This window comes from Salvelinus sp. IW2-2015, unplaced genomic scaffold (genome assembly GCF_002910315.2).
Source record: "Salvelinus sp. IW2-2015 unplaced genomic scaffold, ASM291031v2 Un_scaffold1493, whole genome shotgun sequence".
Classification (NCBI taxonomy): domain Eukaryota; kingdom Metazoa; phylum Chordata; class Actinopteri; order Salmoniformes; family Salmonidae; genus Salvelinus; species Salvelinus sp. IW2-2015.
In genome coordinates this window covers 164,101-179,816 of record NW_019942943.1, presented here as the reverse complement: position 1 = coordinate 179,816, position 15,716 = coordinate 164,101, and the positions used below count along the sequence as shown (strand labels likewise).

General features: G+C 43.3%; 1 protein-coding gene across 1 annotated transcript in view; it reads right to left on the bottom strand.

Annotated features, from left to right (window-relative positions):
- The window catches only part of LOC112071015 (ribosomal protein S6 kinase alpha-5-like), a 67,749-nt gene that overhangs the window by 28,131 nt on the left and 23,902 nt on the right, over nt 1–15,716 (bottom strand). Inside the window, exons 2-4 of the mRNA XM_024138466.1 lie at nt 9,191–9,262; nt 8,735–8,953; nt 5,836–5,951 (exon numbers count right to left, since the gene is read on the bottom strand). Coding sequence (XP_023994234.1) covers nt 5,836–5,951; nt 8,735–8,953; nt 9,191–9,262 — 407 coding nt within the window. The remainder of the gene's footprint in view (nt 1–5,835; nt 5,952–8,734; nt 8,954–9,190; nt 9,263–15,716) is intronic.

Sequence of the window (15,716 nt, the reverse complement as noted above, 5' to 3'; positions counted from 1 at the left end):
ATGCAGTATAAATTAACTGGTGAATTAAAGTGTGTAGGTTACCACTGTAAGTAGGCCTCCTGTAGTCTAAATCTTTTTCAGAGAGACAATGTTTTCAGAATTCTTGGGCGTGTAGCATATTTAGGTTCGGGAGAAAGTAAATGCAAACATTATTGAATCAAACAATCGGTTACAGGTCCACAACAATTTGCAATTCTTTTTGTGTGCAGAAGCTGTAAATGTCACTGCAAAGAAAACATTCTGTCACAACCTCCCAAAGACATTTGATAAAAGTTCACCATTAATATTTCCTTCAGTAATACGTGTTGGCCTAATTCCAACAGTTCCAAGTATTATTGTCACCATAAAAGGTGAATGATGGCGTTTTTCAGGACGGAGTTATAATGCTTGTTCACACACTGCACAGTTACAACAGGTCTGATTATAAACGGGACCACGCAACAGTTTCTAATTGGTCCATGTCGTAACGTGCTACCCCCCAGTACCCAGCCAGTCTCCGTACCCAACGCCAGTCCTCCAGTCCCACAGCAGTCCCAAGTACCCACGCCAGTCCTCAGTTACCCCCAACGCCAGTCCTCAGTACCCCCCAACGCCAGTCCTCCAGTTTACCCCAACGCCAGTCCTCCAGTACCCCCCAACGCCATCCTCCCGTACCCCCCACCCAGTCCTCCGTACCCCATCGCCGATCCCTCCAGTACCCCCCAGTCTCCAGTCCTCCAGTCCCTCATCCCAGTCCTCCCAGTACCCCCCATCGCCGTCCTCCAGTACCCCCCATCTCCAGCTCCTCCAGTACCCCCCATCGCCAGTTCCTCCAGTACCCCCATCGCCAGTCCTCCAGTACCCCCATCCTCCAGGTCCTCCGTACCCCCCATGCTCCAGTCCTCCAGTACCCCCCATCTCCAGTCCTCCGGTACCCCCACAGCCAGTCCTCCCAGTACCCCCAACACCAGTCCCTCCCAGTTTTTACCCCCCCCCCCCTGGAATATATAAATCTTATATTTTATATATATATTATATATATATAATACTATATATATCTTTTAAAAATATTTTCCTAAACTCAACTTCTAAATACTCTCCTGCAACCCGCCTCACCCAATGTGGCGTGGATCTGCTTTTTTCTAAAGTATTTCTATGTACTTCGGATCTGGAATCCCTCAACTGAAGCTAGCCAGCTAACTACCTACCAGCTATCAGTTAGCAAAACCATTGCTAGCGGTCATTTGCTAACTTTAGCTCGGAACCTCTCGCCGTTCGAACAACGTGACTCAAACCAGAGCATAACGGACCTATTTCTCTCCATTCCCCGGATTCCTACCGCAAAACTCTGAACATTTTCATCTGGATCTTCGCAACTAGCTAACCGCAATCCCGGGTGACCCACTCCTGGCTAGCGTTTCCATCCCGGAGCAAGCACCAATTAGCCTGAAGCTAGCCCGGCCAGGGCTCCTGTGCTACCACCGAAGACCCATCCTGGGCTACAATATCCGGACCCCTTCTATTGCCGGTATGAGGCACGGAACCCCGCAGGTCCTCTACGACTGAATACCGACATAATCTGCCCGAGGACTCCAACAGGCCCCTCAGGCGCGACGTCCGCTGAAGCCCATTCTGCTAACCTGTATGCCTGCTAGCTACCTAGAGCTACCTGAACCCTACTAATTCCACGATGGTCTATCGACGTCACCGCACGGAGAGGCAAAAACAGACTTACCCCCATCGCGACTTCCCCCAAAGGCTAACTTGCTAGCCCCGGTCCTGCTAACTGCTATCTTGCCTGCCCCGTCTGCGTAACTGCTAGCTCGAGCCCTGGTTTGTACCTGCTAGCTTGCCTGCCCCGGTTCTGCTAACTGCTAGCCCCTGCTAACTGCTTGCTTGCTAACCCGGTCTCTAACTGCTAGCTTGTTGTAGCCCCGGCCTACTAACTGTTAGCTTGTTGCATTCGGCCTGCCTGTAACTGTCTGAATCGCCGTTTCCCGATCAGCCCAACCACTCACTGGACCATATGTCACTTTGCTACGCATGCTCTCTCTAAATTCAATAAAGCCTCGTCCATTACTGTCCTGTTAGTGATTACTGTCTTATTCACTTGGACAGCCTTCTAGCCCTGCTTCAATATGCCTTATTAACCAACCATGGTTTGTTCCACTCCTACATATGCGATGACATCACCTGGTTAACGGTCTCTAAGACTATATCTCTCTCATCATTACTCAATGCCTAGGTTTACCTCAAAGTACTCAACCACCTTACCTTTTGTCTGTACACTATGCCTTGAATCTATGCTATCGTGCCCAGAAACCTGCTCCTTTTACTCTCTGTTCTGGATGTGGCTAGCGGCCAGTTCGTATAGCCTTTAGCCGTACCCTTATCCTACTTCTCCTCTGTTCCTCTGGTGATGTAGAGGTTAATCCAGGTCCTGCAGTGCCTAGCCCCACTCCCACTCCCCAGGTGCTCTCATTTGTTGACTTCTGTAACCGTAAAAGCCTTGGTTTCATGCATGTTAACATTAGGAAGCCTACCTCCCTACAACTCTGCCAACCCGGATGTCTTAGCCGTGTCTGAATCCTGGCTTAGGAAAACCACCAAAAACCCTGAAATCTCCGATCGCTAACAATAAACATTTTCCGCCAAGATAGAACTGCCAAAGGGGGCGGGTGTTGCAATCTTACTGCAAATAGCCTGCAGAGTTCTGTATTACTACCAAGTCTGTACCCAAACAATCGAGCTTCTACTTCTAAAATTCTTCTTCTAAATTCACCTTTCCAAGAAACAATAGTCTCTTCACTGTTGCCGTTGCTATAGAACCTCCCTCTGCCCCAGCTGCTGCCCTCGACACCATATGTGATTGAATTGCCCCCATCTATCTTCTGAGCTCGTGCTACTAGGTGACCTAAACTGGACATGCTTAACACCCCGGCCATCCTTACATCTAAGCTTGATGCCCTCAATCTCACAAACAATTATCAATGAACCTACCAGGTACAACTCCAAATCCGTAAACACGGCACCCTCATAGATGTCATCCTAACTAACTCGGCCCTCCAAATACACCTCTGCTGTTTTCAATCAAAGATCTCAGCGATCACTGCCCTCATTGCATGCATAGTAATGGTATGTGACCAAAACGACCACCCCTCATCACTGTCAAACGCTCCCTAAAACACTAATGCGAGCAGGCCTTTTAATCGACCTGGCCGGTATCCTGGAATGACATTGACCCTCATCCTTTCAGTAGATGATGCCTGGCTATTCGTTAAAAGTGCTTCCTCACCATCTTAAATAAGGCATACCCCATTCGAAAAATGTAGAACTAGGAATAGTATAGTCCTTGGTTCACTCCAGACCTGTCTGCCTTGACCAGCACAAAAACATCCTGTGCGTTCTGCATTAGCATCAAATGAGCCCCCCGTGATATGCAACTTTTCAGGGAAGTTAGGAACAAATATACACAGGCAGTTAGGAAACCTAAGGCTGCTTTCAAACAGAAATTTGCATCCTGTTAGTACTAACTCCAAAGTTCTCGGAACACTGTAAAGTCCAAGGAGAATAAGAGACCCTCCTCAGCTGCCCACTGCTCTGAGGCTAGGAAACACTGTCACACCGATAAATCCACTATAATTGAGAATTTCAATAGCATTTCTCTACGGCTGGCCATGCTTTCCACCTGGCTACCCCTAATCAGGTCAACTGCCTGGCACCCTCCACAGCAACCCGCCAAAGCCGCACCATTTCTCCTTCACCCAAATCCAATAGCTGATGTTCTGAAAGAGCTGCAAAATCTGGACCCCTACAAATCAGCCGGGCTAGACAATCTGGACCTCTCTTCTAAAATGATCTGCCGAAATTGTTTGCAACCCCTATTACTAGCCTGTTCAACCTCTCTTTCGTATGTTCTGAAATTCCCAAAGATTAGAAAGTGCCACGGTCATCCCCCTCTTCAAAGGGGTGACACTCTAGACCCAAACTGCTACAGACCTATATCTATCCTACCCTGTCTTTCTAAGGTCTTCGAAGCCAAGTGAACAAACAATTACCGACCATTTCGAATCCGCACCGTACCTCCTCCGCTATGCAATCTGGTTTCAGAGCTGTTCATGGGTGCACCTCAGCCACGCTCAGGTTCTAAACGACATCATAACCCGCATCGATAAGACATTACTGCGCAGCCTTATTCATCGACCTGGCCAAGGCTTTCGACTCTGTCAATCACCCATTCCTTATTGGCAGACTCGACAGCCTTGGTTTCTCAATGATTGCCTCGCCAGGTTTACCAACTACTTCTCTGATAGAGTTCTGTGTCAAATCGAGGTCCTGTTGTCCGACCTCTGGAGTCTCTATGGGGGTGCCACAGGTTCAATCCTCAAGCCGACTCTCTTCTCTGTATACATCAATGATGTTCTCTTGTTGCTGGTGATTCTCGATACACCTCTACGCAGACGACACCATTCTGTATACATCTGGCCCCTCTTTGGACACCATGTGTTAACTAACCTCCAGCGAGCTTCAATGCCATACAACTCTCCTTCCGTGGCCTCCAACTGCTCTTAAACGCAAGATAAACTCAAAATTGCATGCTATTCAACCGATCACTGGCCCGCACCTGCTCGCCCGTCCAGTATCACTACTCTGGACGGCTCTGACTTAGAATACGTGACAACTACAAATCCTAGGGTGTCTGGTTAGATTGTAAACTCTCCTTCCAGACTCACATTAAGCATCTCCAATCCAAAATAATCTGATTGGCTTCCTTATATCACAACAAAGCATCCTTCACTCATGCTGCAAACATACCCTCGTAAAAACTGACCATCCTACCGATCCTCGACTTTGGTATGTTCATCTAAAATAGCCTCCAACACTCTACTCAACAAATTGGTTGCAGTCTTCTCACAGTGCCATCCGTTTTTCCCAAAGCCCCATACACTACCCACCATTGCGAACTGTACGCTCTCGTTGGTTGGCCCTCGCTTCAACTCGTCGCCAACCCACTGGCTACAGGTTTATCTACAAGTCTCTGCTAGGTAAAGCCCCGCCTTATCTCAGCTCACTGGTCACCATAGCAGCAGCCACTCGTAGCACGCGCTTCCAGCAGGTATATCTCACTTGTCACCCCCAAAGCCATTTCCTCCTTTGGTCGTCTTTCCTTCCAGTTCTCTGCTGCATTGACTGGATAGAACTGCAAAAATGCTCTGAAACTGGAAACGCTTATCTCCCCTCACTAGCCATTAAGCACCAGCTGTCAGAGCAGCTGCACGATGCTTCTACCTGTACATAGCCCATCTATAATTTATCCCAAACAACTACCTCTTCCCCTACTGTATTTATTTCTTTATTTTGCTCCTTTGCACCCCATTTATTTCTACTTTACACATTCTTCCACTGCAAATCTACCATTCCAGTGTTTTACTTGCTATATTGTATTTACCTCGCCACCATGGCCTTTTTTTTCCTTTACCTCCCTTATCTCACCTCATTTGCTCACATTATATATAGACTTATTTTTCTACTGTATTATTTGTTTATTCCATGTGTAACTCTGTGTTGTTGTATGTGTCGAATTGCTATGCTTTATCTTGGCCAGGTAGCAGTTGCAAATGAGAACTTGTTCTCAACTAGCCTACCTGGTTAAATAAAGGTGAAACAAATAAAACAATAAAACATCTGTTTCAGGGAAACGGGCCCTTAAAGTATGGCAGTTGAGATTACACACGATGATTAATGATTTCTAGAAAATTGCACCATTTACTGCAATTGCATATAGGCTAAAACTCCAAAACTATTGTACCTCAGGAATGACAAAACTGAAAGAAGACAACATCTACAGACACTCACCGTGTGTAGGTGCTCCAGCGCCAGGACTATCTCTCCACTATACAGAGATACCTCCTGCTCTTTGAACCGAACCCTCTGTACCAGGTGTGTGAAGAGCTCCCCACCGTTCACATAATCTGTCATAATAATAAAGAAACAGCTATGAACAATCCTGGATGTCTTGCCTGGTTGGATATTTTATTTCAACATAGCTGGTATAATTCCAGAGTCCAATGGGTCAGTCCAGTTCACTGTAAAAGGCGTSTACATGCTTCCCAGCCTAAACGGTTAGGAGGAGTTTGTGCATATATTATGACGTCATTTTTTGATGTTTGTTTGTTTTGGACTTCGGGTTTTTGCGGTTGTTTAAGCAAAATAAAAAAATATTGAGGCAATTCAAAGTTAGTAGCCGAAGTGTAAGCCCCTTCGTCGGTGATCGTTAACAAACTATAGTTTTGGCAAGTCGGTTAGGACATCTACTTCGTGCATGACAAAAGTAATTTTTTCAACAATTGTTTACAGACAGATTTCACTGTATCACAATTCCAGTGGGTCAGAAGTTTACATACACTAAGTTGACTGTGCCTTTAAACAGCCACTGCCCTAAAACCGCCATAAAAAAGCCAGACTACAGATTGCAACTGCACATGGGGACAAAAAACTGAGTTTAAATGTATTTGGCTAAGGTGTATGTAAACTTCCAACGTCAACTGTATGTATACATTTAAAATCAGTTTTTCACAATTCCAAACATTTAATCAGAGTAAAAATTCCCCGTCTTAGGTCAGTTAGGATCACCACTTCCTTTTAAGAACGTGAATTGTCAGAATAATTGTAGAGAGAATTATTTATTTCAGCTTTTATTTCTTTCATCACATTCCCAGYGGGTCAGAAGTTTACATACACTCAATTAGTATTTGGTAGCGTTGCCTTTAAATTGTTTAACTTGGGTCAAACATTTCGGGTAGCCTTCCACAAGCTTCCCACAAGTTGGGTGAATTTTGGCCCATTTCTCCTGACAGAGCTGGTGTAACTGAGTCAGGTTTGTAGGATCCTTGATCGCACACGCTTTTTCAGTTCCACTCACAAATTTTCTACAGGATTGAGGTCCTGCTTGTGATGGCCACTCCAATACCTTGACTTTGTTGTCCTTAAGCCATTTTGCCACAACTTGGAAAGAATGCTTTGCGGGTCTATTGTCCATTTAGCAAAGACCCATTTGTCCGACCCAAGCTTTGTATGTCCCGACTGACTGTTTGAGATGTCTTCTGTCACTATATAACCACATCATTTTCCATCCTCATGATGCCATCTATTTTGTGACAGTGACACAGTCCCTCCTTCAGCAATAGCACCCAAACATGATATGTCTAGACCACCCCCGGTCGTCTTCCCTGTTGGGATTTGGTGTTTTTTGGCTTTGCAAGCCTCCACCCTTTTTCCTCAAACATTAACAATGGCTTCATTATGGCAAAACAGTATCCATATTTCTGTTCAAATCAGACCAGAGGACATTTCCTCCAAAAAGTATCGATCTCTTTGTCCAATGTAACAGTTGCAAAACCTTAGTCCTGGGCTTTTTATGGCTGTATTGGAAGCAGTGGCTCTTCTTGATGAGCGGCCTTTCTTTAGTTATGTGATAGGTAGGGCTCGTTTTACTGTGATATAGATACTTTTGTACACCGGTTCCCTCAGCAGCATCTCGCACAAGGTCCTTTGCTGTTGTTCTGGGAATTCGATTTGCCACTTTTCGCACGCAAAGCTACGCTCATCTCAGGAAGCGGAGAACCGCGTCTCCTTTCTGAGCGGTATATGACGGCTGGCATGGTCCGCCATGGTTTTCAATATACTTGGCGTTACTTATTTGTTTGCTACAGATGAGACGTAGGTAACCTTTCAGGACGTTTGGAAACTTGCTCGCCAAGGATAGAGAACAAGGATTGTGGAGGTCTCCAAGTTTTATTCTGAGTCTTGGCTGATTTCTTTTGATTTTCCATTAATGTTCAGCAAAGAGGCACTGAGTTGAACGTTAGGCCTTGATAATACAACCACAGGTCCACCTCGCAATTGACTCAAATGATGTCAATTAGCTATCAGAAACTTCTAAAGCCATGACATATTTTCTGGAATTTTCGCCAAGCTGTTTAAAGGCACAGTCAACTTAGTGTATGTAAACGTCTGACCTACTGGAATTGTGATACAGTGAATTAGAAGTGAAATAATCTGTCTGTAAACAATTGTTGGAAAAATKACTTGTCTCATGCACAAAGTATGACACAAAACTACTACTTGCCAAAASTATAGTTTGTTAACAAGAAATTTGTGGAGTGGTTGAAAAACGAGTTTTAATGACACCAACCTAAGTGTTTGTAAACTTCCCACTTCAACTGTATGTATGTATGTATGGATGTATGCATGCATGTACATTTTTTTAGCCCTTTTTCTCCCTAATTTCGTGATATCAAATTGGTAGTTATCCTCCCCTAACCCGAACGACGCTGGGCCAATTGTGTGCCCCCTCATGGGTCTGCCGGTCATGGCCAGCTGTGACACTGCCTGGGATCGAACCCGGGTCTGAGGTGACGCCTCAAGCATTGAGATGCAGTGCCTTAGACCGCTGCGCGCCTTGGCCTAGCCGCCTTGCATCAAGCTAGCCGCCTCGGGCTAGCCGCCAGCCAAACTGAAGCATGCTGACACCTTAAGACAGATGAAGGCTCACTAAAAATGCTGAATTTCTTTCGTAACAATCTTGCTTTCTGCTACTTGATATTCTTACTCATGTAGCCTATTTCATACTCATGTCTTCATTGAAAAATAACAACTTTCTGTAAAAAGAGAGAGAAATAGAAAAGAAGGCATGAAGAGGAGAAAGGGACAGAGAGACAGAGACAGAAAGAAATGTAGAGAGAGAGATCCAGACCTAGTATGAGGTGCAGCTTGGTGTCTGTCTGGAAGGCATAGTGGAGGGTGACAAGGAACGGYGACTGTCTGATGTGTTCCAGAACCTGTCTCTCTGTGCGTGTGTGTTCTGCTGTCTTGGCCTTCTGTACGATTGTGGCCTTCTTCAACACCTTCATGGCGTATAGTTGACCTGCATCATGACCGCTCACTTTACGCACCAGGAACACCTTGCCATAGGCTGACATAGAAGCAAGAAAAACATTAAAACTCAGCAGCCAAAAGCTTTCAGTGCAGTTGTTTTAGCTCAACTGGAGGACCAGATGGGAGACGTTTGTACTTTAGAAGGACCAATGGAATGGTCTCAAATGTACAAAACCACCCACCCATCGCCCCCGGGAGAGATAAAATGAATGTACCTTATTTAAATCTATGACAAATTCCCATCATTGGATTGGGTTTCAGAACTGTCACTGACCTCCAGTTCCCAGCACCTTTAGCAGCTCAAAGTTCTCAATTCCCACCCTCTCTACGTGGCCGGTCAGGTTGGCTGTGGGATGACAAAGATGGTGAGATCTTTAGCTTACAAACAAGTATCACAAATTCTTACAAATAGACACAGCTGCAGGCCTATAACATAGGCCTTGATCTAAAAAAATATATACACYGCTCAAAAAAATAAAGGGAACACTAAAATAACACATCCTAGATCTGAATGAATTAAATATTCTTATAAAAAAATAAAATAAAAAAAAGGTTATAAAATGTATGCACTCTACTGTAAGTCGCTCTGGAATAAGAGAGTCTGCTAAACTGTACAAAATTGTAAATGTAAAATGATTTAAATACTTTTTTTCATTTACATAGTTGAATTGTGCTGACAACAAATCACACAAGAATTATCAGATCAATCAGATCAATTTTGATTTTATATAGCCCTGTCGTACATCATGCTAATATCTCGAAGTGCTGGTACAGACACCCAGCTATTATCAATGGAAATCAAAATTTATCAACCCATGGGAGGTCTGGATTTGGAGCCACACTCAAAATTAAAGTGGAAAACCACACTACAGGCTGATCCAACTTTGATGTAATGTCCTTAAAACAAGTCAAAATGAGGCTCAGTAGGTGTGTGGCCTCCACGTGCCTGTATGACCTCCCTACAACGCCTGGGCATGCTCCTGATGAGGTGGCCAACTCCTGGACAGTCTGTGTGGCAACGTGGCTTGGTGGATGGAGCGAGACATGATGTCCCAGATGTGCTCAATTGGATTCAGGTCTGGGGAACGGCGGGCCAGTCCATAGCATCAATGCCTTCCTCTTGCAGGAACTGCTGACACACTCCAGCCACATGAGGTCTAGCATTGTCTTGCATTAGGAGGAACCCAGGGCCAACCGCACCAGCATATGGTCTCACAAGGGGTCTGAGGATCTCATCTCGGTACCTAATGGCAGTCAGGCTACCTCTGGCGAGCACATGGAGGGCTGTGCGGCCCCCCAAAGAAATGCCACCCCACACCATGACTGACCCACCGCCAAACCGGTCATGCTGGAGGATGTTGCAGGCAGCAGAACGTTCTCCACGGCGTCTCCAGACTCTGTCACGCCTGTCACATGTGCTCAGCGTGAACCTGCTTTCATCTGTAAAGAGCACAGGGCGCCAGTGGTGAATTTGCCAATCTTGGTGTTCTCTGGCAAATGCCAAACGTCCTGCACGGTGTTGGGCTGTAAGCACAACCCCCACCTGTGGACGTCGGGCCCTCATACTACCCTCATGGAGTCTGTTTTGACGTTTGAGCAGACACATGCACATTTGTGGCTGCTGGAGGTCATTTTGCAGGGCTCTGGCAGTGCTCCTCCTGATCCTCCTTGCACAAAGGCGGAGGTAGCGGTCCTGCTGCTGGGTTGTTGCCCTCCTACGGCCTCCTCACGTCTCCTGATGTACTGGCCTGTCTCCTGGTAGCGCCTCCATGCTCTGGACACTACGCTGACAGACACAGCAAACCTTCTTGCCACAGCTCGCATTATGTGCCATCCTGGATGAGCTGCACTACCTGAGCCACTTGTGTGGGTTGTAGACTCCATCTCATGCTACCACTAGAGTGAAAGCACCGCCAGCATTCAAAAGTGACAAACATCAGCCAGGAAGCATAGGAACTGAGAGTGGTCTGTGGTCACACCTGCAGACCACTCCTTTATTGGGGTGTCTTGCTAATTGCCTATAATTTCCACCTGTTGTCTATCCATTTGCACAACAGCATGTGAAATTTATTGTCAATCAGTGTTGCTTCTAAGTAGAGTTTGATTCACAGTAGTGTGATTGACTTGGAGTTACATTGTGTTGTTTAAGTGTTCCCTTTATTTTTTTGAGCAGTGTATATAAATAACGTTTATCCCAAAGAAACTAGGACTCTGCATTATTGAGTTGTTCTGCAAATATCATGTTAACATGTGTTATGTCAGTAAACACAAACTGAAAGCCGTATGTAGGCCTGACACATGAGAAAGAGGGCACCGTGACAAAAGGGAGGGCATAACAAGTATGCCTATTAGGGATTGACATTAAGGTCTGAAATAGAGGTCTTCACGGGTCCAAAAAGTTGGAACCGTTCTGAACTAGATCCATGGCTTTCCACCCAACCCAATATACATAAATAACTTTTTTTAAATAGAGACCGTTCCGAATGGACCCGAGGAGTCAGACCCGTTCCGAAAAGGCTCGTGGAAAAACAGACCCGTGCTGATTCGGATCCAGAGCCGTTCAGATCCGAGAGCAGAAAGAGAGAAAGAAACCTCCGACTGGGTGCTGCCAGCGCCATCAATAAACAAGTGGTATTGGCCAAATGATCCACAGTTACCGTCCTTCAAAACTGCCTAGGCTATATCAAATACCCCCCAAAAAATGTTTTTTGCTGTGTAGCATATTCAAAACTTTATAGCCCATTGTTTTTACTTTCTAAAACAATAATTGTCCACCTCACGGTCAGCTGTTAGAGATTTAAGCGCAAATGCATCAAGGTATTGCATGCATATAGACCTACTGTATAGGCCTAGGCATCCACTGTATGATATTCATATTTAAAAATAATTATAAAAAGGAAAACACTCAACCATGCACACAGACACTCAAGCATGCACACAGACACTCAAGCATGCACACAGACACTCAAGCATGCACACAGACACTCAAGCATGCACACAGACACTCAACCATGCACACAGACACTCAACCATGCACACAGACACCTCAACATGCACACAGACACTCAACATGCACAAGACAATGCACACAGACACATGCACACAGACACCAAGCATGCACACAGACACATGCACCACAAACACTGCAACTGCAAATTGGCTAGATTATTATTTATTTGGACATCACACATTATAGTCTTACTCTTATCCAGACATCATACACAGTCACTAAATCACATCCAATATCACACACATCAACCTAATCAGATTTACTACACACATATTAACAAGCACTAATTATGGTCAATTTGGACTGAGAATAGTATCTAGTTATGGTAAGGGGTGAAATAAGTATAGCCAGTTATAATTGTAACGCTTTAGCAGATTATAAAAAAAGATCAGTCTTTACGTGGTGTTGGGTTCTGAGAATATGACATATACCTATTCATGTCACTGAGGAAGAGAGGGTAATGTATAACGTTTACATTATGTCAGGATATGTTATTGTTAGCCATCAGGGATCCTATGGGAGGGAAGAGACACAGTCTGCTTCCAATCACCATGACAACCTTGAGTTGGGGAGGAGTGAGCACTTTGGGGTAGAGGTCAGGACAGATGAAGTGAGGAAGAACAGATATCACTAAGGTGCTGTCTAGCAACAGAGATGCATTGGCTGTTCAGCTGTGTAGGAGGAGCCTCAGCCTCGGAGAAAGTGTTAAATATCAGGGCTTGTGTGAAAATGTTTTTGTCTAATGCAGCTGTATTGATCCTCTGGGAAGAATAAACCTGGTTAAGCTTTCATAATGTCCGTTGTGTTTTTACTCTGAAAATTAGAACCTAACAGTGGCTAAAAGACAAGGAATATAACATATACTGTTTACAGGAAAACTCAATCTGCATCCTTAGATGAAGTTGTGTGGGAAAAGGAATGGGGTGGTGAAATAATTTTCTGTCATGGACAAAGGAACTCAAAAAGGTGTGATGATATTAATTAATTAACAAAAAAAATAGTCAAGAACGATTCGCAAGGAAGGTGGATCTTTTTGAATGTGAAAGTGGACAAAAGAGAGATTTGGCTCATTAATCTATATGGTCCAAATCAGGATGATCCATACTCTTCGAAAATATCTATACCAATTTATTGAACTTACAGGCAACAAATTATCAAATCATTATGGTGGGAGATTACAACACAGTGGTAAGTACCTCAATGGACCGTAAAGGAAATCACTCTACAAACCATCATCACCGTGCCCTTAAGGAAATCACAAATATTATGGACATTAGAAATAGTGGATATTTGGAGACTAAAAAACCCCAACCTAGTGAGATATACATGGAGGAGACTTAATCAAGCTAGTCGTCTTGACTACTTTCTYGTCTCTTTCTCTCTTGCATCAAAGGTTAAAAAAGTTTTAATAGGAGACAGAATGCGATCGAATCATCATCTAATTGGCCTTCGCATAACTCTTATAGAATTTCCACGTGGACGGGGATATTGGAAATTTAATCAAAGGACAATTTACCAAAGGACAATTTATTTCGAACTATGACARAAGAATGTATAAYTGAATTTTTCCAGTATAATATAGGTTCAGCAAAWCCCCTTATTGTTTGGGATACCTTTAAATGTACCTTCAGAGGTCTTTCAATTCAATATTCATCAATAACAAAAAAGCAGTTTCTGGCTAATGAGACAAGACTAACAAGGGAAATCCATGAACTAATAGTACAGATAGATATCAATAAAAATGATACTACAGAGATASAAAATAAGTTAGAGGAAAAACAAAAAGAACTGGAGGAACTTATTCAAGAACGATCTAATGTAATCTATTACAACAATAAAGCAAACTGAATGGAATATGGAGAAAAATGCACCAAATTCTTCCTGAATCTCCAACACAGGAACACTAACAAAAATAATTTGCAGAAACTCGTTACTGAAGACATGATCTATGAATCTATGATTCTCAGAATTATATTTTAAAAGAGGAAGCTAAATATCTTAAGCAGATGTTCTATTTTCCTTCTCATCCCCACCCACTGAATGACAATGATTGTAAGGAACTCTTTCCAAATAATAAAAATAACAAATACATTTTTTAAATCTACAGAAAGATCGGTACGAAGGCCAAATTACAGAGGAAGAACTTTGAGGCTATTAAATACTTTCAGTCTGGAAAAATCTCATGGCTTGATGGCATACCGGCAGCGTTTTGAATTGTCAAGAGGAGTTAAACAAGGGTGTCCCCTGTCACCATATATATTCGTTATGACCATCAAAATGCTAGTTATTAAAATCAGATCAAATAACAACATTAGAGGATTAGAAATCCAAGGCTTAAAAACAAAGGTGTCCATGTATGCTGATGACTCAAGTTTTATATTAAGTCYGCAAGCTAGATCCMTGTAATGTCTCATTGAAGACCTAGATAACTTTTCTGGWCTCCCTGGACTAAAACCTAATTAKKRKWSWAYAWKAYGWMKTRKWKSWTYTTTTTTTAAATATATTGAMATTTKACATTACCCTGCAGTTTACCTATAAAGTGGGCTGACGGTGAAGTAGACATACTTGGTACTCATATCACAAAATATATAAATGAGCATTYCACAATGAATTTCAATAGAAAACTTKTAAAAATTGACAAGATTCTGCAACCAGTGCTACAAATACCCCTTATTAACATATATAGCCTAAGAAACAAGGCCCATGAATAACTTACTTTTAACAGATTCACATTCACATTCATATTCTGACTATCTCTGAAACTCCCTTAGATAATTTCTTTGATGATACAGTGGTAGCAATACATGGTTATAACATCTACCGAAAATACAGAAATGCCAACGGAGGCGGTGTTGCTGTCTATATTCAGAACCACATTCCTGTAAAGCTTAGAGACGATCTAATGTTAAATACTGTTGAAGTAATACGGCTACAGGTTCATCTGCCTCACCTAAAGCCCATTCTTGTGGGAAGCTGCTATAGACCACCAAGTGCTAACAATCAGTATCTGGATAATATGTGTGAAATGCTTGATAATGTATGTGATATCAACAGAAAAGTATATTTTATGGGTGATTTAAATACTGACTGGCTATCATCAAGCTGCCCACTCAGGGAAAAAATTCAAACTGTAACCAGTGCCTGCAACCTGGATCAGGTTGTCAGTCAACCTACCAGGTTAGTTACAAACAGCACAGGAATGAAATCATAATGTGGGCAGCTTGATGTGGATAAAGAGTTAYTTGTCTAACAGAACACAGAGGGTGTTCTTTAATGGAAGCCTATCAAATGTAATCAAATATAAATCAGGAATTCCCCAGGGTAGCTGTTTAGGCCCCTTGCTTTTACTTTTTTTTTTGACTAACGACATGCCACTGACTTTGAGTAAAGCCAGAGTTTCTATATATGCGGATGACTCAACACTATACACGTCAGCTACTACAGCGACTGAAATGAATGCAACACTCAACAAAGAGCTGCAGGTAGTTTCAGAGTGGGTGGCAAGGAATAAGTTAGCCCTAAATATTTCTAAAACTAAAAGCATTGTATTTGGAACAAAACACTCACTAAACCCTAAACCTCAACTAAATCTTGTAATAAATAATGTGGAAATTGAGCAAGTTGAGATGACTAAACTGCTTGGAGTAACACTAGATTGTAAACTGTCATGGTCAAAACATATTGACACAGTAGTAGCTAAGATGGGGAGAAGTCTGTTTATAATAAAGCATTGCTCTGCCTTCTTAACAACACTTTCAGCAAGGCAGGTCCTACAGGCCCTAGTTTTTTC